The following is a 24,430-nucleotide window of genomic DNA, read 5'->3' as shown; positions in this document are numbered from 1 at the left end:
CATTTGCGCAGAGATGAATGACTGTATAAAAGATTGGGGAATTATAAAAGTGTTTTGTATCATACTTGACAATGCCAGTGCCAATGACGCTAAAATTGATTGGTTCGGGCGGAATACGACGATAAAAGAGGATATCATTCGTGAGCACGAGTTTATCCATGTTCAATGTTGTGCTCATATCATCAATATCATAATTGCTGAGGAGTTGAAGGAGGTTGATGATTCCATTACCAAAGTCTGTAACCTTGTGAGATATATGAAGGTTTCCCCCCATAGGCTTGGCAAGTTTAACGCTGTAAGACCACTCCTTATTCACTACTATTTAATATTTTATCTTTACTTTTCACTACTATTCACTACTATTCAAATTTTATCATTACTTTTTCACAATTTTTTCACTACTATTTACAAATTATCTGAAATCACCTCGCTACCCAAACGTAGCCTAAGGCAATAGTCAAACAGCTTGAAATCTTATCTTCTAGTATGCTGAGCTTAGACGTTCCAACTCAATGGAACTCTATATATATGACGTTGGATATGGCGCGCAAGTACCAAAGAGCGTTCGAGCGAATAGAGGTCGAGAATGGGGGCCTGAAGTATGCTTTGCTGGAGTCAGTAGGGGGAGAAGGGGGCTCAGTGCCCCGGACACAGTTGATTGGGCCAATGTGAGATATTTTGTTCAATTTTTTAAGTTATTTTATGACATAACTCTGCGGAAATCTAGTTCCAAATATACTACTGCGAACATGTATTTTGACGAGCTCTCAGGACTTTATGATCACTTGCAAAAAAGTTGTGCCAATATTGTGGGATTGTTAAATGCTATGACTATAAAGATAAAATCCAAATATAATAGATATTGGGGGATGTTGAGAAGATAAATATATTATTTGTAGCTACGATCCTTGACCCCCAAGATAAGTTGAATATTGTAGAATTTTAGATTAGGGACTTCCATGAGGATGAGAAATCTGATGAGTTTATTAGAGAGCTAAAAAGTGATATTGATGACTTATATAGCCATTACAACAGCAGTGGTCAGTCTTCAACCGAAGGTGGTAGCTCTTCAGGCCCGACCAGCTCGACATCTTCCTTAGATGACACATGCACAGAGTTCATCTGTTTTGATGTGAAGGTATCATCAAATCCATGCATCAAGGAATATTATGCAGTGTAGGTCTGAGGCTGAGCATTATTTTATGGAAGAAGTCGAGGCACCTAGTGATGCATTTCATATATTAACTTAGTAGAAGGTTAGCTCCACCAAGTTTCCAGTCCTTTCCCTAATAGCTCAGGATGTGCTAGTCATTCCTATCACTATGGTTGTCTTTGAGTTGGCGTTTAGTACCGGAAGTCGCGTGTTGGATGCTCATCGGAGTTCATTAACTCTGACTATCGTGAAGGCCCTCGTTTGCACAAACAAAACTGACTAAGTGATACACCCATTAGACTAGATATTGTTGATGCCGAGAGATATAGGTTTGAATTAGGTAACTCTGCTTTTAAATGATTATATACATATTTTTAACGTATTAATTATTTAACTTATAATTTTTATGATTTTGTAAACCTAACTGTGAACCCTAGAAGAATTGCGGATGACTGAGACGGAGCACCGTGGGATGGAGAACCCCTTTATTGGTGACAAATGAAATACCATTAGCAAAAAAACCTTGTTTATTTTTGTTAATTCAAAATAATGTTTTAGTTCTAACTTTTTTTAATTTCCAAAACAATGTACGATGCTTGGGATTGGAGGCTGATGGTGCTGAAAATTTGAAAATTACTATCAATTTGTAATTACTAATTTGTAGCTTTTTGTTTTATTCTGATACATTATTACAATGTAAATTGGTTGAAGACTTTGGTGAAGTTGGCTAGGGTTGGTTGTGATTGTGGTGGACGGGTGGTTGTTTTGTGCTGATTGTGATATTCATTGTGGTGGTTGACATGTTGTGACTTGTGAACTTGTGATTGTAGAGGTTGTTGTTTAATGAGTGGTTGTGATTGTGCTGGTTGTTTTGGGGTTCCTTTGCATTTTTTATTTACATTGTGTTTGTGATTGTGCATTTATTTGTCTTTTGTTTTGTAATGTATGTAATTTAATTATTGTATTTAAATTTTTTAATTATTTTTTACAGCATTTTTTGGAAATGGGAAGCCCACTAGGGTGTTGGTAATTTTTTATAGTATTTCAAAAGCTCAAATATCATAATGGGTCTTGGGCCTTTGGAAGTGGGCCCAGAGCATTCGGAATTGGGCCTTGGCCCAATCACAGTCCGATCGAAGCTCCAAACTCTAACTCTAATCAGAGTCGAAGTGCATGATGACCTCCAGTTAGAGTCGGAGTCGAAGGTCAAAGGTGGGCTTTCCGACTCCGTCGGAGTTGGAACCTACCCCTAGCCTTGATTTTCATGATTTTCTTGTTTCCATTTCTTCTTATTAAATAAGTGTTACCTCTTGTATACCATCTTGTGTATTTGGGCTGTATCTATTCTTATTAATACAATCGTTTACTTATCAATAAATAAATAAAATCCAAGAAAGAATCGTAATGTATACTTCCTTCTTTTATCGGTAAACAAAATTTTATTGATCATAAGAATGGGGAAGAGCCCAAGTATACGGGACATATATAAGTAATGTATACTTCCTAAAGCATGCAACCAATCAAACAATTAGGAATTTTCTTAATTGAGTTTCAGATCAACTCTACGTCACCAAAAAGTTATTACCAAACCCCCCCCCCCAAGTTGTCCACATAATACAAAGTGGAATAATCCTCCAAATCTCAGGTAGGACATGACAACTAACTGCTGATGTGAAGGATGAACAAATTCTGGCTATATAGGAAATCTGTTAACCAATGACTTTTGGCCATAAGGAGTACGATGCCTAGACAATTAAAACAATATTAAAGTCATCCTCCTAACCAAAACTAAATAATGCAATATGGGCTTTCATAGAGCAGATTATAGGGCAATAAACTGGAACAAATCCTGTAACGAACCAAGTAAAGCGCTAGCCACATATGCACTATCTGCATGTACATTCTAATCCTAAAAAGACTATTCAATTTGAAGTTTCCCTATAATCACTCATAAAACCTAGTTTCACCTAGTAAGTAACTAATCTTAGACCAAGAACCCATGAGTACCTTTTATAACTTACCCACTCCATGTGAGTTATTTATATTCCTAAGTGGGACATGGGTGTTACAATATACCCCTTTTAGGATTTAAAAAGGGAAAATAAAGACAATCACAAAATTGAACTATGACCAGAATTACTGCATCCAAGAAGATTAAAGCTTCAAAACAATGCTAGGAAAAATTCAATCAGAATAGGAGAAGCTATAATGTTGAATTCTATCTGAGATAATGTCTCACAAACTGTAATATAAATTGGTCAACTACAAAAAGACAAACAAGGCAAAATATCATATAGGAAATAATGCTTTCAATACCCTTCCCAATTTAAGAAGGTATTGAGCAATATTTATTATCACTTTTGAAATTGAAAGCTTCCTACGATACCAAACGCAAAAAAACATCTAGCAATTTGAAAATGACTAAATTTTAGGCATTTTAAACAAATTTATTAACTGCTTTAACATGATTCAACTACCTTTTGTAAGTTTCATAGAACTTTCCAACTCCTTTTTAGAAGTTTCATAGAACTTACCGACTTTATCCTGTAGATGAAAAGCAACCAAATTTCCTAAATGCTTTAACATAATTCATCATGGCTCTTTTACCCTTTGCAAGTTTCATGGAACTTACCAACTTTATCCTGTAGAAGAAAAGCAAATGGAAAACATAAAAACATGATGCAAGTCATAATTGGCAAGATGCAGAGCATCAAATCGAAATATCTTGAGAAAGAGAAAAGAAGAATGAAAAAATTCCGGTGGACTCAACAGCATAAATAACAACATCGACACATCAGAGGAACAATCACCGTGGAAGCCAGAAAATAACAAGAGGTACTAGATAGGCTAACTAATATAACATTTTTGGCAGATAACTTACCGTGGGGGTACTAAAACATGCATAGTGATATATAAATTGATTTTTCATTACCATGGGGATACTACAACATGCATAAGCATTTATAAATAGATTTTTCACAGATTAAGCAGTGTAATCTATAAATCTGACTAACATATAATAGCATATTATCAGAAATCACAAAACAGAAAAGAGGGTTAAAAAACATCCCAGCAAAAGTTATGGTGGAGATCTGGCTCATTAGAAATTTCTACCCCATGAAGTATTGAAATCTGAAAAAACCACCATTAAGACAGTACACTGAATTATAAAAAATAATAATAATAGAGCACTCAACCACTTGAAGATTCGCTGATAACCTTTTCGATGGAACCAAAAGAAAGGAAGCGAAGTTTTCAAATAACAAGTTCTCCAATAACCAAATCCTAAACACAGAAATTGCATGCTCTCAAGCAAACACCGGAAAGGGCCATTCTTGGTTTTATTCTCTTTTAGGTTCCTTGGTAGATAGTCTTATTATTCCAATGTAGTGTAATGTAGATGAGGTAGATATGTAGCAAATGTTGAAGTGTCATGTAGCACATATGAAGTCCACGAAATGAAGTACGAGAAAGTAACCAGCCAACCATTGAGTGATGTTCCATCAAAATTTCTGTTGACAAACTTCTTTATCGACCCAAATAAGAAAAGAATTTCGTTATATTCTGCCAAACCTCTTGCTATATAAAACCAAGCCTGGAACACATCCTTCTCGAGTTCCAGAAAGGCACGGAGTAAAATTAGTCCAGTGTTTTAACATGGCTGAGGCACGACTGGATATCATTATATATTATAAAGCTTTTTCTTTTGCATGGTGCACCAAGCCAGACATCAAATTACCGGACAATAATTCTAAGTGCTCCAGAACCAATTCAGAATAAAACAGAAAAACATAGAAAATTATGCACAAAAATTCATCAAAAACAAAGCAAAAAGAAAAAAGAAACAAAAATTACCATGAAGAGAGGAGCGATATAGTAATCGCCTTGAAGGTACTGAAACGACCTCGTCACTTTCTGGCGGTAATCGAACACAATATCCGCTGCAAAAAGATTTGTTCAACAAAGAAATAATTAAAATAGCTAAATGAAGCTAACAAGGAAATTCAAAAATCTGAAAACCCATTTCTTTATTTCTTATTCTTTCTTTGCTTTCGTGCACTTTCACAAGAACCAGGCAGGACGTTAGGAAGCCAAAGGGGAAAAAATTACAGTCTCGTCCAAGAAAATTGCCGGCAAAGAGGTCATCGATGACGCCAGCCCGAGCTCCGACCGCGATATTCATGTTATCAGCCTCTTTACCGAGCCTGTAGAGATAGTCCTTCCCCTCCGAGTCCTTAGCTTCCCACGAGGACTGCTTGGAGAGTCTCCTGGGCACCTCGGTTTGACCGTCTTTTTCACCATCGTCGGAATTCTCAGAAAAAGAAGATTTTGAGCAGTGGAGGGAAAAGGAAGGAGGTGGGGATTTGTTGGTAGGAGGAAGCGAGTGGAAATGGAGGGGAAAACGGGGTTTGGAGGGAAATGGAAAGGAGAGCGCCATTAATTAACAGCAAAGCTGGCCTTTGCTTTGGAGATGGAGAGTGGAAGGCCGAAAGGACGTGCTAGTTGAGGACTACTTGGCACCACGTGTGAGACACGGTGGATTACATAAATTGAATTTAGAAAAAAAAAAAAAAGGATATTTACGGAGCAAGCTTGAGCATTCTTCTTTAAAAAAAAAATTATAAATTAAAAAATTATGTTTTTAATAGTAGATTTTTTTTTTAAAAAAAATGTCATCATTCATTCATTTATCAAGAAAAATTTACATCTATGACTGGATACATACAAGAATATATTCGTATCAACCATTTGGAATTCAACCACTACACTACTGGATTGGTCTGAACTTCACTGCTGCTGATACTCTCTACAGACAGACGTCCAAAAGATAACACTATACCAAATGATTTGGCTAATGAGAGTACCTCAAATACTCTCAAACACTATCACTATTATTATTTACTGTATTATTACTTTTCACCTATTTTTTCTACTATTCATTATTTTTACATATTTTTTACTATTATTCAATATTCTATTATTACTTGTTCATTACTATTCACAAACATTCTCAAACACTTTCACTATCCAAACCCATAGAAATGGAGGACTCAACCTCTATGAACAAACCGTCCAAGATACAAACTCTTTTTTTATTTTTACTATACAATAAAGAAAACAATAACGAAAAATGATAGATTACAGTTTGGACTAACTCTTGTAGACTTTAACGACGCGTGAAGGCAACAAGCTTATTTCTTTTCAACCACAAAAGTCTAATCTAAACAATCTGGTGTGGCGATTTCAGCAATTCGGCATGTGTGGTGAGAAGAGCTGTCAGAATGGATGGCGCATGAGGACCACAAGCGTGTGGTGATTTTTGCAAAACCGCAACTATCCTCCGAACGATTTGCAGCCTGAGTCTTCTGATGCACATCTCTCGAGAGTTACAGAAAAATTGTAGATCTGATTGTTTTGGCCTTGAAGGAAAATAAATAAATAAAGTAAGAAATGAGATAAGGAGATGGAGGAGGAGGAGGATAAAGGATAAATGAGGAAAGGAGAGGGAGAAGGAGGAGGAAGCCGTGATCTAGGGGCCTCCTCCTCCTCCAGCGAAATTCAGATTTTGAGGCTTTTTTTTAAGTGAGAGAGAAAGTTTCTTTCCGTGATCTATAAAATATTACATTTGATTTATTTTTTTAAAATGGAATATCGAATATCGAAACTTGCACATCTCGTGACTATATCTAACAATATTCTTTAAAAAAAAAAATCAAACTACTCAATTATAAATATATTATTTATAGCGAAACTAAAAGAAAAGTAAATAAATATTTTTTTATCCTAATTGATATGTTAATAATGTCTATGACTAGAAGAACCCTAAACCGAGTATGAAAAGAAAAGGCCAAGATCAACCAACCAGAATTAAACTTGAATGAGTTAATCAGATTACAGCCACCATATGATTATGAACACCTCGTTTTTTGCAACTGAACTGGAGCAATTGGCCAAAACTGAAAACAGCAGCAAATCAGCCCAAACAGCAGTAGTAATTTCACTCTCAGCAAAAAGGTGAGAGGAGGAGAATTCAGTATAAGGCTTCAAATTACAGCATCTGAGTTTCCAGCCTAATGAGATCCCACATCTTTGAGTGGCCATATCAACAGGAATCCCATTGAACAAAGCTTTCCAACAGAAAATATAAATCTTTGGAGAAACCAAGTTATCTCACAAAATGAGAGTGAAAGGGCAAAACTGAATGCTGCACTTGGGGTAATCCCCATACAGATTTAACCAATAAAATATATGCATTATTATGAATCCATAATTTAGCATCAAAACCAGGTCTTTATTTATTGTTGAACTTGGTGACTTCCTGGATTAACTCAAGATCATCAACATTCCGGAAGGTATGAAAGTTCCAGCCAAGTAAAGAGCATGCATCTTTGACTTTCAGCAGTACTCTTCAAGCTACTTTGGATAGAAAAGCCTTTACCAGCCAAGTGCCTCCTTGGCTTCCAATTTTCAAACCAAAAATTCATCTCCTTCACAAATCAGCCAAGATCTTTCTTACATGAAGAAAGTAAAGATGCTTACTAACAGTTTTCATAAATCGAGAACAGAGAGTCACATGCCATCACTCTTCAAGCTAATTTGCAATACAAAGCATGCATGATGTATTTCTTATACCCTCACCCTCTCCTAGAGATCTACATATATTAAACCAAAGGATCAATTTCTTTCAGAATGAGCAGTCACTTCAACACCAAACAACCAGAAAAAATCTAGTGCAGCTAGCTTAGACAAGATCATAGCCTTAGGAGCATTGAGACATGAAAGAAGGTGTATAGGTATTGAAGATAACACATGTTTATCAAGGCCACAATATTTGGATCTGCAACTGCCATTAAATAGTCAAGCTTGAATCAAATAGTAGGTGACATTTCATATTTCCCTGGCATGAATGTCTGATAACTTCAATGATGCTTCTCAAGTCCTCAAACGACTGAGCATTCTTGTGCATCATGAAAGAGTACTTATGCACTTAATAGATACAAACCATAATAAACAGTATTAGGAGAACCTATATATAAGAGAGTTAACGTATGCAAAATACTATTGTTTTATAATAACATAATCATTATGCTTTGGCTAGTCATTTAATTTCTCTGGCAACCACCATGATCTCCAGTCCATTTTACTCCACATCCATAGCAAAACTGGAATGCACACCTGCAAGAATAATAAGCAGAATCTTACATGTAAGCATTCTATGTGACTGATTATACTGTCAATGCTATCAGCTTAAAGGGAAGATAGAGGTAGTGGAGAAGACTGGGAGTAAGCCTATGTCATTCTGTAACTCATTGAAACCCATGCTTTGGCCTCTCAAATATGTTAGCGTGTTTATGTTTTAGATAACATAATCTACATAACTATTATACTACTAACATAACTAATTTCTGCCAGTCTATATTGAAGATATCTCTGCATCCCCTGTATGAGGGACAGAATTTGTATCCCTTGATAGCCAATCAACAACCCACAAATCAAAGCAACCCAAGAAGGAAGATGCACCAGCAAATAGAAACAATAATCTCTGCATTGATCACCGAACATCTTAAGTCAGTATTTGAAGGCAAAGTGTACAACTTTGTTATTTTATATTTCTTGTCTTTATAGTGTGTATTGTTTCACAATATAATCAGGCAACCAAATGTAAAAGCTTGTGCAGGGAAATAAAGAACCTTTCATCGTCCCTGTTTTCATTTAATGTTGTTTTGCACACAGTCCATGGATAGCATTTAATGTTGTGTGATTCATGTATCTTTTCGAATTGTAGAAAGTGTTTGATTAAAAAAATTGTAAAGAAATCTTAATAATCTAGGAGACTGACCTGCAAGTAATATGTAAACAACCTTCAGTCTTTTCCACATAGTATTTGCAACGGGGGCACCTCATCCATCTCCTCTCCCTTGCTAGCTCCCTCACCATAAGATCGTCCCTCCCCCTCTCATCCTCATTCAGCCTCTGGTACTCTTCGCACTCTACCCCTGGATGCCAAGCTACATAACATTGTGCACAGAACAATCTATGGCAGGATGGACACTCTGACTCCCTAATGACTTCTCCTCCTTCGTTATCATTCAACAACATGGCTGAACAATCCTTGAATGGACAGTAAAAAGTCTGGAAAGCAGGAACCTGTGTTTCGCACAGCGCCGAGTCCCACCTTTCCTGCACTTCTTTAGGAAGCACACGCCTGCAAGCATCGATTGTCAGGACAGTCTCGCAACCCAATTCGGGGCAAGAAACAACGGTTATGCTCTCTTGGATCTTTGTGGCAACATGTTTGCTAATGCAATCGGAACAAAAGGAGTGAACACAGCTATGGTTTTTGAACATCTCCTCACTATCTTTCCTCTCCGCACAAATTTCACAGAAGCAACTCGATGATTCTCCTGCTTCTTTTGTTTCCTCAACCGGCTCTGGGTTTTGGGTTGAAGAACTTGCTTGAATTAATGGTGATGAAAAGGAGGATGAGGATGAAGCCCCCTTGTTTGCATGTTGGGAAGTGATCATGGACCCCATGAGAACCTCTTGGAACTGCAGTTCTTCCGCATACTTTTCATCCGACAGTGGCAAAATCTCATTTTCTTCTTCTACATCAAATAACATGGACAAGAAAAAGTCATCTACATACATAAGATCACCAGCAGCTGATTCTTGAGCCATGGCACAGATTCTGTTTCAATGATCAGCCCCTCCTTATTCTTCTCTCTGCAAAATATTATCTAATATAATGGAAGTGGCATTAATTTACAAAGACTTTTATTTTGAACTCAATTTACGAAGACGTAGCAGAGAAGATCATGCCAATAAAAATAAATAAATAAATAAATAAGACTTAGCTGTGAAGATTTGGAACTCCCCCTCCAGGGGGTTTTAGCTTTTGGACTTTTCTTTTTGACGTACGGGAAAAAGAAAAGAAAAAATTAATGAGCAAAAGTGCTCTTTGAAGATGTCTGATGCCGGATGATAGCTTTTTAAGAACTGAAATCGAGCGGTTTGGATTAAGGAGATTTGGAAATAGTAAAATAAAAGTTAAATTATTTATGATATTTTATGTAAAAATTTGAGAAAGTTATTTTAGAATTTAAAAAAATTGAATTGTTTATTATATTTTATGTAGAAATTTAAAAAAATTATAATAATGAAGTAAGAAAAGAGGTTTTCAAAATATCGTTTGCATTCAAAATCTAATTTAAAATTTTCTAATTTAAATATTATTATAATTTTTTTAAATTTTTATATAAAATAAAATAAATAATTTAATTTTTTAAAATTTTAAAATAAAAATAATATTAACAAATATATTTTAATAATTTTTTATTTAATTTTTTAAATTTAATCTCAATTCATCTCATTTATCTTTGAAAACAAATAAGGCCTAAGTCGAAGGAAAATTTCTTTTGTAACGAATTTTTATAGAACTTGTAAATTTTATTCACCATTCTTATGAGTTATAAAGAATGAGACGAATAAGTTCGATATAAAAATGATTTTATATTATCTTATATCATCTTATTATTATAATTTTTTTAAATTTTTATATAAAATACAATAAATAATTTAATTTTTTTAAATTTTTAAATAATAATAATATTTTATTTAATTTTTAATTTTTATCTAAAATTATCTCATTCCATGTCCTTAGAGCCTAAACGAAAGGAAAATAACATTATGAATAAAACTACTTTGCCCTCTCATTTTGCCCACTCTATTTGACTGCTGGTCAAAAATTTTTTATTTTTTTTTTACTTAGTGATTAAGGAAGTGATTTTAAATGTATTTGTGTATTTTTTTTATTTTTTAAAAATATTAACATGTATTAAAAAAATGTGAAAAAAAAAGAAAAAAAAAAAGCACTAGACGGTATGAGATGATAATTAAGTGTTGATTTTGATAACGAGATGAAATAAGATGAGATGATTTTAAGGGTATGTTTGAGTACCAAACTACTCTCAACACTTTTTAAGTATTCTCGTACTTTTGAAAATACTTCACATGCCAAACAATTTAAAATATTCTCAATGAGACCTACAAACTCACTTCAATCTCTACTCATAACTATTCACACACATTCTATAATACATATTACTATTATATATAAATAAAAAATAAAATCACTATAATATTTATCACTATTAAATATAAATAAAATAAAATTACTATAATATATAAATAAAAAATAAAATCACAATAACATATAAATAAAAAATATTTATCACTATTATATATAAATAAAAAATAAAATCGTTATAATATATAAATAAAAAATAAAATCACTATAATATATAAATAAAAAATAAAATCACTATAATATTTATCACTATTAAATATAAATAAAAAATAAAATCATTATAATATATGAATAAAAAATAAAATCACTATAAGATATAAATAAAAAATAAAATCACTATAATATATAAATAAAAAATAAAATCGCTATAATATATAAAGAAAAAAATAAAATCACTATAATATATAAATAAAAAATAAAATCGCTATAATATATAAATAAAAAATAAAATCACTATAATATTTATCACTATTAAATATAAATAAAATAAAATCACTATAATATATAAATAAAAAATAAAATCACTATAATATATAAATAAAAAATATTTATCACTATTATATATAAATAAAAAATAAAATCGCTATAATATATGAATAAAAAATAAAATCACTATAATATATAAATAAAAAATAAAATCACTATAAATAAAATCACTATAATATTTATCACTATTAAATATAAATAAAAAATAAAATCATTATAATATATGAATAAAAAATAAAATCACTATAATATATAAATAAAAAATAAAATCGCTATAATATATAAATAAAAAATAAAATAACTATAATATATAAATAAAAAATATTTATCACTATTAAATATAAAAAATAAAATCACTATAATATATAAATAAAAAATAAAATCACTATAATATATAAATAAAAAATAAAATAACTGTAATATATAAATAAAAAATATTTATCACTATTATATATAAATAAAAAATAAAATCACTATAATATATAAATAATAAATAAAATCACTATAATATATAATAAATAAAAAATAAAATTACTATAATATTTATCACTATTAAATATAAATAAAAAAATAAAATCATTATAATATATAAATAAAAAATAAAATCACTATAATATATAAATAAAAAATAAAATCATTATAATATTTATCTCTATTATATATAAATAAAAAATAAAATCACTAAAATATATAAATAAAAATAAAATCACTATTATATATAAATAAAAAATAAAATACTATAATATTTATCACCATTATATATAAATTAAAAATAAAATCGATATAATATATAAATAAAAAATAACATTACTATAATATTTATCACTATTATATATATATATATAAATAAAATCATTATAATATTTATCACTATTATATATAAATTAAAAATAAAATCATTATAATATTTATCATTATTATATATAAAAGTAAAATAAAATCACTACAATATTTATTAATATTAAAAAATTACTATAATAAAATCATTATAATATTTATTATTAAAAATAAAATCACTATAATATTTATGGGACTCACATATTTTTCAACTACCTACTCAAAAGTCAACAACTCAACATACTTCACACATCCAAACAACTCAAAATACTCTCAATGGGACCCACAAACTCCAATCTCTATTCATAACTATTCACAAACATTCTCAACACTTCTTAACACTTTTCAATACCCAAACGGACCCTAAATGAGTTGAATAAAATATTGTTAGAATATTATTTTTTAATATTATTATTATTTTAAAGATTTAAAAAAGTTGAATTATTTATTATATTTTTTATGAAAATTTAAAAAAATTTTAATGATGAAATGAGTTGAAAATATTTCTGTATTCAAACAGGGCAAGATTTTGTCACATTATTATTATTTTTTTTTCAATTTTTAATTTCTTAAATCATTTGAAGTACAATGTATCTAAGTTTTTTTTTTTTTTTAGTGGAAAATGGGATTTCGAACTCCAGACTTTATTTTTAGAGGTTGAAAATTATGTCAATCAGGCCACATGTCTTTGCCAAAATACACAACATATCAAGTTTGAAGTATTCCGTACAAGGCATCTAATAGTTTAAAGATAAAAATAGAATTTTGAACTCCAGACCTCCTTTTTAAAAGTTGAGAGTTATGCCAATCAGATCACGTGCCTTTGACAAAATACACAATATATCAATTTTGAAGTGTTCCGTACAAGGCATTTAGTAGTTTAAGGATAAAAAGTATATTTAATGAGAAATGAAAGGCTGCTAGCTAGGAAGATGTGGTAGTCCAATAAATTCAATAACTTCAATGCTAATTTAGAAGACACTAGCTTATTTAAAGCAAGTTCACACCATACTTTGGAGCTCCATATTAGAACTACTAAAAAAAAAAAACAAGAGAAAATGTATATCTTCTCCCTGATCTAAACTACCAGTAGTTTTGTAATATGGCTTCTAAATATTTATTGACATGTAACCTTACGATATATAATATAAGTTGCAATTTGAATTCGAGAAATTTTATTTTTTATCTAAATATTTTATCATATCTATAGCCACACCTGTCAATTTGACACATTTTAAATGTCTGTCAATTTAAGTGATAAACATATGAAGCTACTTAAAATATTTCATATTAAGAAATATGATTGAGGATGAAACATCTAAGGTCTGAGTATAGCATTACCCTCTGACCTTTTGTTAATCTCATGAAGATTGAAATGAAAGTAAAATGGTGATGTTACATGAGACAAATTGTAACTTATATTTTGAATTGGGCTAAATAACAACATTACTATTTTGAAGGTTATACTGCCAAAATGAGTGAATACAATTTAGGACAGACTACCAACAAATAAGTGATGATTTAGATTCTGAGATGAGATGAGATGAGATGGAATTATTTTAGATAAAAGATGAAAGTTAAAAAAAAAATATTATTATAGAATATTATTATTGTTTTGAGATTTGAAAAAGTTGAATTGTTTATTATATTTTGTGTAAGAATTTGAAAAAATTGTAATGATAAGATGAGATGAGATGAAATGAGATGAGATATAATAAAATGAAGTGAGATACTTTTTGAATCTAAACAGAGCCTAAATGAAACTGTACCAGACCAATTAGCCCATGCCAGATGATTTTTTTTTTTTTTTTTACCTTCGATGAGTATGACAAGAACTAAAACTTGTGCGCACACAAAAGTCATAATAGTTCGGACATCTATAATTTAAGGAAAAAAAAAACTATAATAGGGCATCTACAACATTATTATAATTTATAACATGTTTTTGCATATTGTAATATATACCTTTTTGATTATTCTCTTTTTGAGCATACCGTTTCTTTTTAAACTACATGCACGTCACCCATAAGGATTAAATCATAATTTTTCATTCTCTTTTATTATAAAGAAAAATATCGCATATCTAAGAATTACAAACTATAACTACACCCTTCCATTTGCTATTTACAAAGAGAATTGCTACCGGCACAAAAAAATTATATAAAATTAAATTATAAATTGATAGAATTTTATATAATACGTTAGATCTATTTTATAATAAAAATAATTTTACAATTTAACGTATCATTTCATACCGCGTTAGTTTGTAGATGTAATTTTTATAAAATATTTTTGTGATTAAAATATTTCTCTATACAAGAAGGGAGATACTAGTTGAGCTTAAGTTTAAAATAAGATTATGGTGGTAGTAAAAGTTAAGAACCTACAAAGGGTTATAAAAGATAAATAAAATAACGAAAAATTCTATTCATCATCTTCACATCACAAATCACATATAAATTTTTAATTTTTAAATTTTAATTTTTTTTCTCTTATGAAATGTGTAGTGTATGAATGATGAGTAGAATAATTCAATTAGTTTAGTAAGAATAAAATAAAAATATATATAAAATAAATAAAAATAAATGTGGAAAATGATAAATATCAAAACTCTAAAATAAAATAAGATCTACACAATTTTGGGTTGGGCTTTCATGCATGCATGATGCATGCATTAAAGTAAGTGGGCTGAAGAGTTGAAAACCCTCTTACCTACAAAATATTTTTTTGGGTGCCGCTGCGGTAGGTGAAGACTGTCGTCATGCAGCCATATACATGTTCATGGCACGGTAGGTAATGGACAAGACTGCTTAGAAAAGTAGCACTCCCTCAGCCATTTCTTTAGACTTACACTCCCATCCACCCAATACCCCCATTTTCACCAACCCAACTACGTTTAAAGCCTCAAAACTCATATTTCCCTACTCCACCAACTCCCCCCAAGAATAAATAAATAAGAAAATTTGCTTATTCTATCACTTCCTTAGCTCTCTCTACCAACCTCCATTGTTATAATATACTCTCATTATCTTCGCCTCCATCCCCTCACCAACAAGAAGATCCAGCATTCTCTTTTGATTCGTAATTCCCATTTCTTTTGTTTTCAGCCAACTCTAATGGCTCCTATCCAAACAGAGCAGCCAGGAGAACTCATTTTCTGGTCGAAACTCCCCGACATTTACATCCCAAAACATCTTCCTCTCCACTCCTATTGTTTTGAGAACATATCCGAGGTCGGCTCCCGCCCGTGCTTGATCAACGGTTCGACCGGCAAGGTTTACACGTACTATGATGTTGATCTCACCTCGCGCAAGGTCGCTTCTGGCCTCAACAAGCTCGGCATCCGCCAGGGAGATGTTGTCATGCTTTTGTTACCCAACTCGCCGGAATTCGCGTTCGTTTTCCTCGGCGCGTCGTATTTGGGAGCCATAACCACGGCTGCCAACCCTCTTTACACAGCTGCAGAGATCTCAAAGCAAGCGAAATCTTCCAACGCAAAGCTCATCATCACTCTGGCTTGTAACTACGACAAGGTGAAGGACTTGGCTCACGAAAACGGTGTCAAGATCATGTGCATCGACTCGCCGCCGGATCAGGACTGCTTGCATTTCTCGGAGTTAACTCAGGCCGACGAGAACAGCATCCCGAAAGTGGACATCAGCCCAGACGACGTGGTGGCTCTGCCATACTCTTCGGGGACGACGGGGTTACCCAAAGGCGTGATGTTGACGCACAAAGGGCTGGTGACGAGCGTGGCGCAACAGGTCGACGGCGAGAATCCGAACCTCTACTTCCACAGCGAGGACGTGATACTATGCGTGCTGCCATTGTTTCACATCTACTCCCTGAACTCGGTCTTTCTCTGCGGGTTGCGAGCTGGTGCTGCTATACTGATCATGCCCAAGTTCGATATTGTTTCATTGCTGGAGCTGATACAGAAACACAAGGTGAGCATCATGCCAATTGTCCCACCGATTGTTTTGGCCATAGCTAAGTCCCCAGATCTCGAAAAGTACGATCTATCTTCCATAAGAATGCTCAAGTCTGGAGGAGCGCCGCTGGGAAAGGAAATTGAAGAAACTGTGAAGGCCAAGTTTCCCAATGCAAAATTTGGTCAGGTATGGATCCATTCCTCATCCTATTCTATTTTTGGGGTCTTTGTTGCTCTTTTCCCATTTGAGTACCATATCTTTGCCTTTCAAATTAAAACGTGATCAATGCATCTGGTAATTTAAATCTAATTAGAAACCTTGAAATTTAATTTAGAAAACAGAGATGATGCGATGAATCTTTAAGGATATAGATAATTAGGTAGCTAGCAATTCAATAAGGAATTCGATTAATCAAAATAATTATTTTATATTAAAAAAATAACGTAACTAATTACTTTAATAAAATATATAAAAGAATATATAAAAATGAAAAAAACACGCACGCAAAATACAAAGTCGGGTGCACAGCACACACCATCGGTCCCGTAGAGATTCAATAATGGAGGCACAGAACAAGTTAAAGATTCCATCCTCTTGTTGACTGGATGGTCCAACTTGGACGATTCTGAATGCCATTCATTGAACTATTGCTGACCCAAAACTAGCAAGAAAACAAAAAAATCATTAAAAAAAAAATTAGAAAAATGATTTATATAATCTCAAGGAGTAAATCGTGCAAGTCCCTTTAAATAAAACTTTGATAAATTGGGACTCAAGTAAAAATTTTATTTTTTAATAATAGACTTCACGATTTTTTAAAGTGATATATACACTTTATAACTGTATATAATATTATTTAAAAATTTAATATAGGTGAGATGCCGTCTCTTAAGTTAAAGAGATTCAATACAACCAAGTTGTCTATAACACTAATATATATATATATATATACACACACAATTAATTTTCAATCACTCCTAAACTATCAATTTTGACAATCACCCCAAACTATCAAAAAATGGTAATGTACCCCTATTCCCCTTAAAAATATGAAACTACCCCTTAAATTTCTCGAAAAAGGCCAAATGTTCTAGTCAATTAAAAAACTTTAAATATTTTTTTTTTTCAAAAAAACAAAATATTCTTTTATAATTCTTATTTCTTCAAGGTTATTTATGTAAGATTTTCATGGAATGAATAAAATGAAATGAAATTTTTGGTACTTTGGAGATGATTGTCCAAATTTATAGTTAAGAGGGATGATTGTAAATTAGATGATAATTAGGGAGGGGGAGTTTTGTGTATTTTACCCATATATATATATATATGTGTGTGTGTGTGGAGAAAAGATATTTGAAAATGAATAAAACATGAGATCCACATGAAAAAAATTAATTTTTTAATAATGGACCACACTCTTTTTCAAAACAATTACGCGGTGTTTACACAATTCATAGTTGTATGTAAAATTAACTAGTATGTGTGTGTTTATCTAGAAAGAAAATATAAAAATAAAAAATAAAAGAATATTCGGATGGATCTATGCATGGTATAATTAGCCTATAATTGGAGATTATACAAATTAAACAAAAATTTCCTTTAGCACTTGGAGAAGTATTATTTATCATTAGCTTAACATAGAACTGACTCAGATTCAAAAAACAATTGCTTAAATACAGGGATACGGAATGACAGAGGCAGGTCCAGTACTATCAATGTGTTTGGCATTTGCCAAAGAACCATTTGACGTGAAATCAGGAGCATGCGGCACTGTTGTGAGGAATGCTGAAATGAAGATCGTCGACCCAGAAACTGGTGCCTCTTTGCCCCGCAATCAACCGGGAGAGATATGCATCAGGGGAGACCAGATCATGAAAGGTACATTTATTGTCATGTCATGACTATTTCAATTATAAATGTTTGAAGATTCGATATTCAAGATTGTATGTCACGTTACCTATTGATCAACATCCTAACGATCGGACTAAGCTAGGCTGCGTTTAGTTCTCAAACTCAGTTGAGTTTAGTTGAGTTCAATCCATTATGTCTTAGGCTACATTTAGATGTTGAGTTGAGTTCAGCTGAGTTGTTAATATTTGATTCATTTGGTGATACTCAGGTTATATTAATGATCCAGAAGCTACAAAAGGAACCATAGACAAAGAGGGTTGGTTACATACAGGCGATGTTGGCTTAATTGATGATGATGATGAGCTCTTCATTGTAGATCGGTTGAAGGAACTGATTAAATACAAAGGGTTTCAAGTCGCCCCTGCTGAACTTGAAGCCTTACTACTCACTCATCCCAATATCTCTGATGCTGCTGTAGTCCCGTAAGTTAACTTATTCAAAGCATACATGCATATATATCTACATATACATTTATGTATGTATATATATCAATGAATATAGAAAAAAGTCTATTTGTAAGCTGTCAGTGTGGAGAGTTTGAAAACAAATTTCTTGATCAATAACATACGTTTTCCATCTTCAGCATGAAGGACGATCTAGCTGGAGAAGTCCCAGTTGCATTTGTTGCAAGATCAAATGGTTCTACCATCACAGAGGATGAAATCAAGAAATTTGTGTCTAAACAGGTGATTTTTTAAAAAAAAAAAAAGTCTTAAATCTTTCTAAAAGTTTGGAGAAATAATAATTGCAGTCGTGAGTGTGCAAGCGCAACGTGTTTTATAATTTTCTGATGGTAATAATGCAGGTGGTGTTTTATAAAAGAGTAAACCGTGTGTTCTTCATCGATGTCATTCCCAAATCCCCATCGGGAAAAATCTTGAGGAAAGAGTTGAAGGCAAAACTGGTTGCAGGCTTTTCAAGTTGAATTCACATATTGCAAGGCTTGGGGATCAAGAATCATGGCAATTTGAAAGTTGCTGCTGCTCAACTTTGCTATCACGACTGATTTCTTTGATTATTGTGTACTATTTGAAATGGAAGACTGTCTAAAGGATTTGCATTGCAATTGCAAGAACTTTTACTTCATATAATAACGAATATGTAATCATTTTTTTTTTTTTCGAAATTTCGTTTTATGAGGGATCCTTTATATTGCAACATTCCATGCACATTATTAGGGAGCATATTATCTGACTCTCTAAGGTGGGAATGCATCCTCAAGTGAAGTTGGAGGCTACTTAGCTTACAAGCTCTGATTGTACATGTAGACATTTGAGTTATGTGCCTATTGGATCTCATTGAAATATACACCGCCGAAGAATTATACTTCACAATTGCTCCACAAGTTAATCCAGTTTATCATGATTCGATCAATACGAATTCGTCTCCACACGGGCACGGTGGTTTGAGTGTGCTACGTAGATGGTCTAGAGTCGCACTCAAAACGCTTGCATCCTTGATGCTTTTTGAGAAAAAAATAAAAAAAATAAAAAAAAAAAATTTAGAGAGAAAAATGGTTACTCCAAGACACTAATAAGTTTAAAAATCATTCCCACTTGGTAACATTCGGCTGGCCGGCCGTAAAGGCCAGCTTTCATTGTCCCTAATTTCAGGTAAACGCCTGAGTAATGCTAGGCGTTACCATTTTGTAGGCTTTGAATGGTCTCTCCTCTTGAAATTTGGATCATATTGAATAATAGAGAGCCCGGCCAACTCGTGACTGAGTTTTGGAATTTTGGAATGTTGGTAATAACTGTATATCTAAGACTAACTCGAAGTATAGTAGCATAAATAAGTAAAAGAAAATACTGACAATCACACAAAAACAACACCAAGATTTAAGTGGTTCGGCTCAAAGTGAGCCTACGTCTACTGGTAGGGTCGGTATCAGAGATTTCACTATCAACAAAGATGGAGTACAGAAGAATAATACAAAACTTCTTTCACAAAGAAGTTATCTCTCTACCTCTCTCACTTCTCTCAAGAAAATCACAAAACAAAACAAAAGTGATTTCTGAAGTGTTAAAAAACAAAGGAGGCGCCGTTTGATATTTATAGAAACAGTGAAAATTCACTTCTGTGAACATTGGCTCGAGCGAAGTCTCGAGCGAGTGTCGAGTGAGCGTAGGTTTTGTACATTTCGCTCAAGCTAACAAAAGAGAGAATGTCGAGCGAAGCTCTCTGTCTGAATTCGCTCGAGCTGAAAGTCGAGCGAATGTCGAGCGAAACTCTTTGTCTGATTTCGCTCGAGCTGAAAGTCGAGCGAATGTCGAGCGAAGCTCTCTGTCTGATTTCGCTCGAGCTGAATGAACCTCCGCTCGAGCGAACATATGACACAGTACTGTTTCAACTGAATTCAAGCCACCTCTTAATATGGAAAACTATGATTATATATGCACATGATCTCTTTCAAGGATTATATTGAATCATAGAGAGCCCGGACAATTAAAATATTTTAACACTATTTAGAATCAATTTGTGCCTTATGTAACGGATCAACGCATTGATGGTTTGGCATTGCAATTCTAAGGGTTGGTTTGGATTCAGAGATGAGATAAGATGATTTTAAATGAAAGAAATGAAAGATAAAAATTGAAAAAATATTATTTTTTAATATTATTATTATTTTGGCATTTAAAAAAGTTGAATTAAGATTTGAAAAAATTAAATTATTTATTATATTTTGTGTGAGAATTTAAAAAAATTATAATGATGAGATGAGATGAAACACTTTTTGAATTGAGAAATGATACTTGCAGTCGTGAGTGCGCAAGCGTCGTACAATCGTTTTGAAAAAAGTAAATAAATACAAGACTCACATGAAAAGAAATTAATTTTTTAATAATAAATATACTCTTTTTCAAAATGATTGCACGATATTTATACAATCTATAACTATATATAATATTACTCTATATCAGGTCCAAGGCACGACTAGGCATGACCCAAGCGGCGCCTGGACCTTCAATTCTACTCTTATTCTGTTTTGTTTTGCTTTTTAATTTTAGTAGTTAGAAAATTTCTTTTTTTTTTTATACGACACATGGCGACCCATCATTGGTGATGGCGTAACAATTTAATGGATATATTTTAAATAGTATATTTTAAATTCCTATTTTAAATAGAGAGTGGTTATATAAAATTTGAAATTTAAATAAAGAAATTTAAATATTTTTAATGTAGTGATACTATTACCTTAGTTAATTGTAAAATAGATTGTACAATCATTACATAAATATCATTGTTATTTCCTCCTGATGTTGTCCCAACTAGGGGTGATAAATGGACTGAACGGACCAAACATACCAACCGTTTCGGTCCAGATCAGACAGATCCGGTCCACATTTTAGAGGACCAAAAAGTTTAGGTCCGGTCCATGATCTAGGATTTTTCCGAACCGGACCGGACCGAAAGAAAAATAAAATTAAAAAATATATATTTTATATATAATAATTGTATAATTAACAATATAAAATTTTAAATATATTATTAATACTTGTTAATATTCTATAAATTAACAATATTTTATATATATTTTCATCTAACCTATCACTATTAATAATATAAAATTTTAAATATGTTATTAACACTTGTTAATATTCTATGAATTAACTAATATATAATATCAATTAATTAATTATATAGTAATTATATAAATTCATAATATAATTTTCATTTAATTTATTATCATTGACTATATAAAATATTTTTTTATTGAGTTTGTTACATAATCCACATTAATAAGTCACTTAATTTAATTTAATATTTTAAATAATTTTTTTATTAATTATTTAAAAAAATAAAAAAATTAGGCCGGACCGATTAGACTGTCCGGTTCCTTTGGATGTTCGGTCCGGTCCGGAAAAATGATGGACTGAAAATATTTGGTCCATTGCCGGACCGGACCGGACCATTTGTACCCCTAGTCCCAACTCTAAAATAATCTTAACCAATGACTAGATTTTGCAGATTAAGGTGTCGTTTGGATTTGAAAATGAGTTGAGATATATTGTGAATAGTAGTGAGATGAGTTATGAATAGTAATAAGATTTGTGAATTAAATTTGTTGAATAATAGTAAATAGTAATGAGATGAATTGAAATGATTTAAGATGAATTAAAATAGACTGTAAATACAAACGAAACCTAAATTTGAACAAACCTTAATTGACCACGTATTTGTCATGGTTAGAAGCTATGATTTTTATATATATTTATTCACCTAATTGATCACTCACTAGTATAAAGTTTGTACCTTTTCTCTTTTCTCAACACGTAAGGTCATGGAAAACTTTTTCAATATTACTGTCATTGTCAAGAAATTTCTTGTCCTTGGGATAATCAATGGGTCAAACTTGGTGAACTAATAGGGTTCTAAATATTCGAGCTCAAACTGTAATTCATATAACATGACATGTGTTTAAATCCAAATTCGATTCTCAATTTAAATGTTTGCAGGTATCTGTACAAATAATATATAAAAGAACTAGAGATAATAGTTTTAAAAAGAGAAGTGCTATACGGTATTTACTGTAGTGATGCACACAATGTACACACTACGTGGATGTCTCTCATCCAATTGGTTTTTTTTTTTCTTCTTTCGGCTTCTCTCTCTTACCAGCGTCTCTCTCTCTCGTCTCGCTCTCTCTCATCTCCACTCTCTCTCTCATCTCTGCTCTCGCTCTCTCTCTCTCTCTCTCTCTCATCTCTCGTCTCGCTCTCTCTCATCTCTGTGCTCGCTCTCTCTCTCATCTCTGCTCTCTCTCTCTCTCGTCTCGCTCTCTCTCTCATCTCTCGCTCGTTATCTCTCTCCTCTCCGCTCTCTCTCTCTCATCTCTCATATGCGCTCTCTCTCTCTCTCTCATCTCTGCTCTCTGCTCTCCTCTCTGCTCTCTCTCTCTCGTTTTCTCTCTCAAACATGTGGTGTATATTTTGACACCTAATTTATGCAAAATTGGTTTCTATAAACAGTGGCTTCTATATATCATCTTTCTTTTAAAAAATATATTAAAAAAAATCAGAAATTTGTATTGAGACAAAAGAAGAAGATAAAAGAGTCTAGAAATTATTAAAAATAATGAAGTTTAAAAAAAGAGAGAATGGGGTGACATATTTAAAGTTATAAAAAAATAAAATTATATAAATGACTTTTAGATTTTAAAATTACATTAACATTTTAATTTGAAATTTACAAAAATGTCATCCAAACTCAATAAACTTACAAATTTTCTATTAAAATAATTTGGACTGGAATGCGATACAAAATGCAAATTTGAATTGAAAATGTCAAAATTGACCGGACCAGAATTTGGAATGAAATGAAATGAAGATGTCTAGTGTACCAAATACTGCACCAAAACAGAAAATTCCGATTGTTGGAATAAAATGGAATTCAAAAAATACTAAAGAATTTTAAAAACTGTATTTTGCAATTTACATATAACATAAAATTAAACAAAGGTTGTTAAAGCATAAAAAATAAAAATCTAAGTATTTTAAGCTATGACAATAATACAAATTAATCTAAAACTATTACAAATCTATTACAAATTAATATAAAAATATTACAAATTCTCAATTAATTGAAATGAACATTATTACAATATTAAAATTTGTATCTAGCAAACTAGTAAGATGACTTTGAGTTCTGAGATTGGAATTTAGGGGTAGTGGGCAAGTGAGACTGAAATTATAAAATCTGAAATATTAATAGGAAAATAAAGTATAATTATAAACAATATAGTGATATATGCATATGTAAAAGAGCTAAAAATATAAAACTACAAGTACAAACCAAGTGAGACTATCAATGATTCCCGATAGATAATTAAAAATTTGGAATTAGGATTGGAACTTAGGCAAGTGAGGGTGTGAAATTATAAAACTTGAAAAAAAATTAAGGAAAAAAATATCATAAATACAAACATTATATAGGTATGTGAAAAAGTTAAAAAAAATTAAAATTACAAATCAAGATGAGATTGAGGTCAAGATGAGATCATTGTGATTAGGCATGTGGCAATGA

At 31.9% G+C, this 24,430-nt stretch overlaps 3 protein-coding genes across 4 annotated transcripts in view; 1 reads left to right on the top strand and 2 right to left on the bottom strand.

Moving 5' to 3' along the window:
• Nucleotides 1–5,651, bottom strand: part of LOC108998267 (ribulose bisphosphate carboxylase/oxygenase activase, chloroplastic) — a 41,933-nt gene extending 36,282 nt beyond the window's left edge. The window contains exons 1-3 of the mRNA XM_018974770.2: nucleotides 5,264–5,651; nucleotides 5,009–5,094; nucleotides 3,786–3,795 (exon numbers count right to left, since the gene is read on the bottom strand). Coding sequence (XP_018830315.1) covers nucleotides 3,786–3,795; nucleotides 5,009–5,094; nucleotides 5,264–5,591 — 424 coding nt within the window. The 5' untranslated portion in view covers nucleotides 5,592–5,651. The remainder of the gene's footprint in view (nucleotides 1–3,785; nucleotides 3,796–5,008; nucleotides 5,095–5,263) is intronic.
• A 2,355-nt stretch (nucleotides 5,652–8,006) lies between these two features.
• On the bottom strand, nucleotides 8,007–10,081 carry LOC108998211 (probable E3 ubiquitin-protein ligase RNF217). Of its 2 annotated transcripts, none has more exons than XM_018974712.2 (2): nucleotides 8,994–10,081; nucleotides 8,007–8,329 (listed from the first exon to the last, which is right to left on the bottom strand). In XM_018974712.2, the coding sequence occupies exons 1-2, from the start codon at nucleotides 9,830–9,832 to the stop codon at nucleotides 8,257–8,259; spliced, it is 912 nt and encodes a 303-aa protein (XP_018830257.1). In that variant the 5' UTR covers nucleotides 9,833–10,081; the 3' UTR covers nucleotides 8,007–8,256. The 2 variants fall into 2 exon arrangements, with proteins under 2 accessions (XP_018830257.1, XP_018830256.1); XM_018974711.2 differs by lacking the exon at nucleotides 8,007–8,329 and adding an exon at nucleotides 8,374–8,696 and having other exon boundaries at nucleotides 8,994–10,000.
• A 5,438-nt stretch (nucleotides 10,082–15,519) lies between these two features.
• On the top strand, nucleotides 15,520–19,740 carry LOC108998277 (4-coumarate--CoA ligase 1-like). Its single transcript, XM_018974791.2, has 5 exons — nucleotides 15,520–16,681; nucleotides 18,175–18,373; nucleotides 18,615–18,828; nucleotides 18,990–19,092; nucleotides 19,212–19,740. Exons 1-5 carry the CDS (start codon nucleotides 15,680–15,682, stop codon nucleotides 19,329–19,331), a joined length of 1,638 nt encoding a protein of 545 aa, XP_018830336.1. The 5' UTR covers nucleotides 15,520–15,679; the 3' UTR covers nucleotides 19,332–19,740.
• The last annotated feature ends 4,690 nt before the right edge of the window (nucleotides 19,741–24,430 follow it).

Source organism: Juglans regia, chromosome 12, assembly GCF_001411555.2.
Source record: "Juglans regia cultivar Chandler chromosome 12, Walnut 2.0, whole genome shotgun sequence".
Lineage (NCBI taxonomy): Eukaryota > Viridiplantae > Streptophyta > Magnoliopsida > Fagales > Juglandaceae > Juglans > Juglans regia.
This window is presented reverse-complemented; position numbering and strand designations above follow the sequence as displayed.

Bases quoted from the DNA above. Each gene is read 5' to 3' on its own strand.
- LOC108998211 (XM_018974711.2), bottom strand. From the start codon at position 9,832: ATGGCTCAAGAATCAGCTGCTGGTGATCTTATGTATGTAGATGACTTT. The intron at 8,697-8,993 runs GTCAGTCTCCTA...TGATCAATGCAG, and splicing joins TGTTTACATATTACTTGCAG to AGATTATTGTTTCTATTTGC.
- LOC108998277 (XM_018974791.2), top strand. From the start codon at position 15,680: ATGGCTCCTATCCAAACAGAGCAGCCAGGAGAACTCATTTTCTGGTCG. The intron at 18,374-18,614 runs GTACATTTATTG...GGTGATACTCAG, and splicing joins GGGAGACCAGATCATGAAAG to GTTATATTAATGATCCAGAA. The intron at 19,093-19,211 runs GTGATTTTTTAA...GTAATAATGCAG, and splicing joins AGAAATTTGTGTCTAAACAG to GTGGTGTTTTATAAAAGAGT.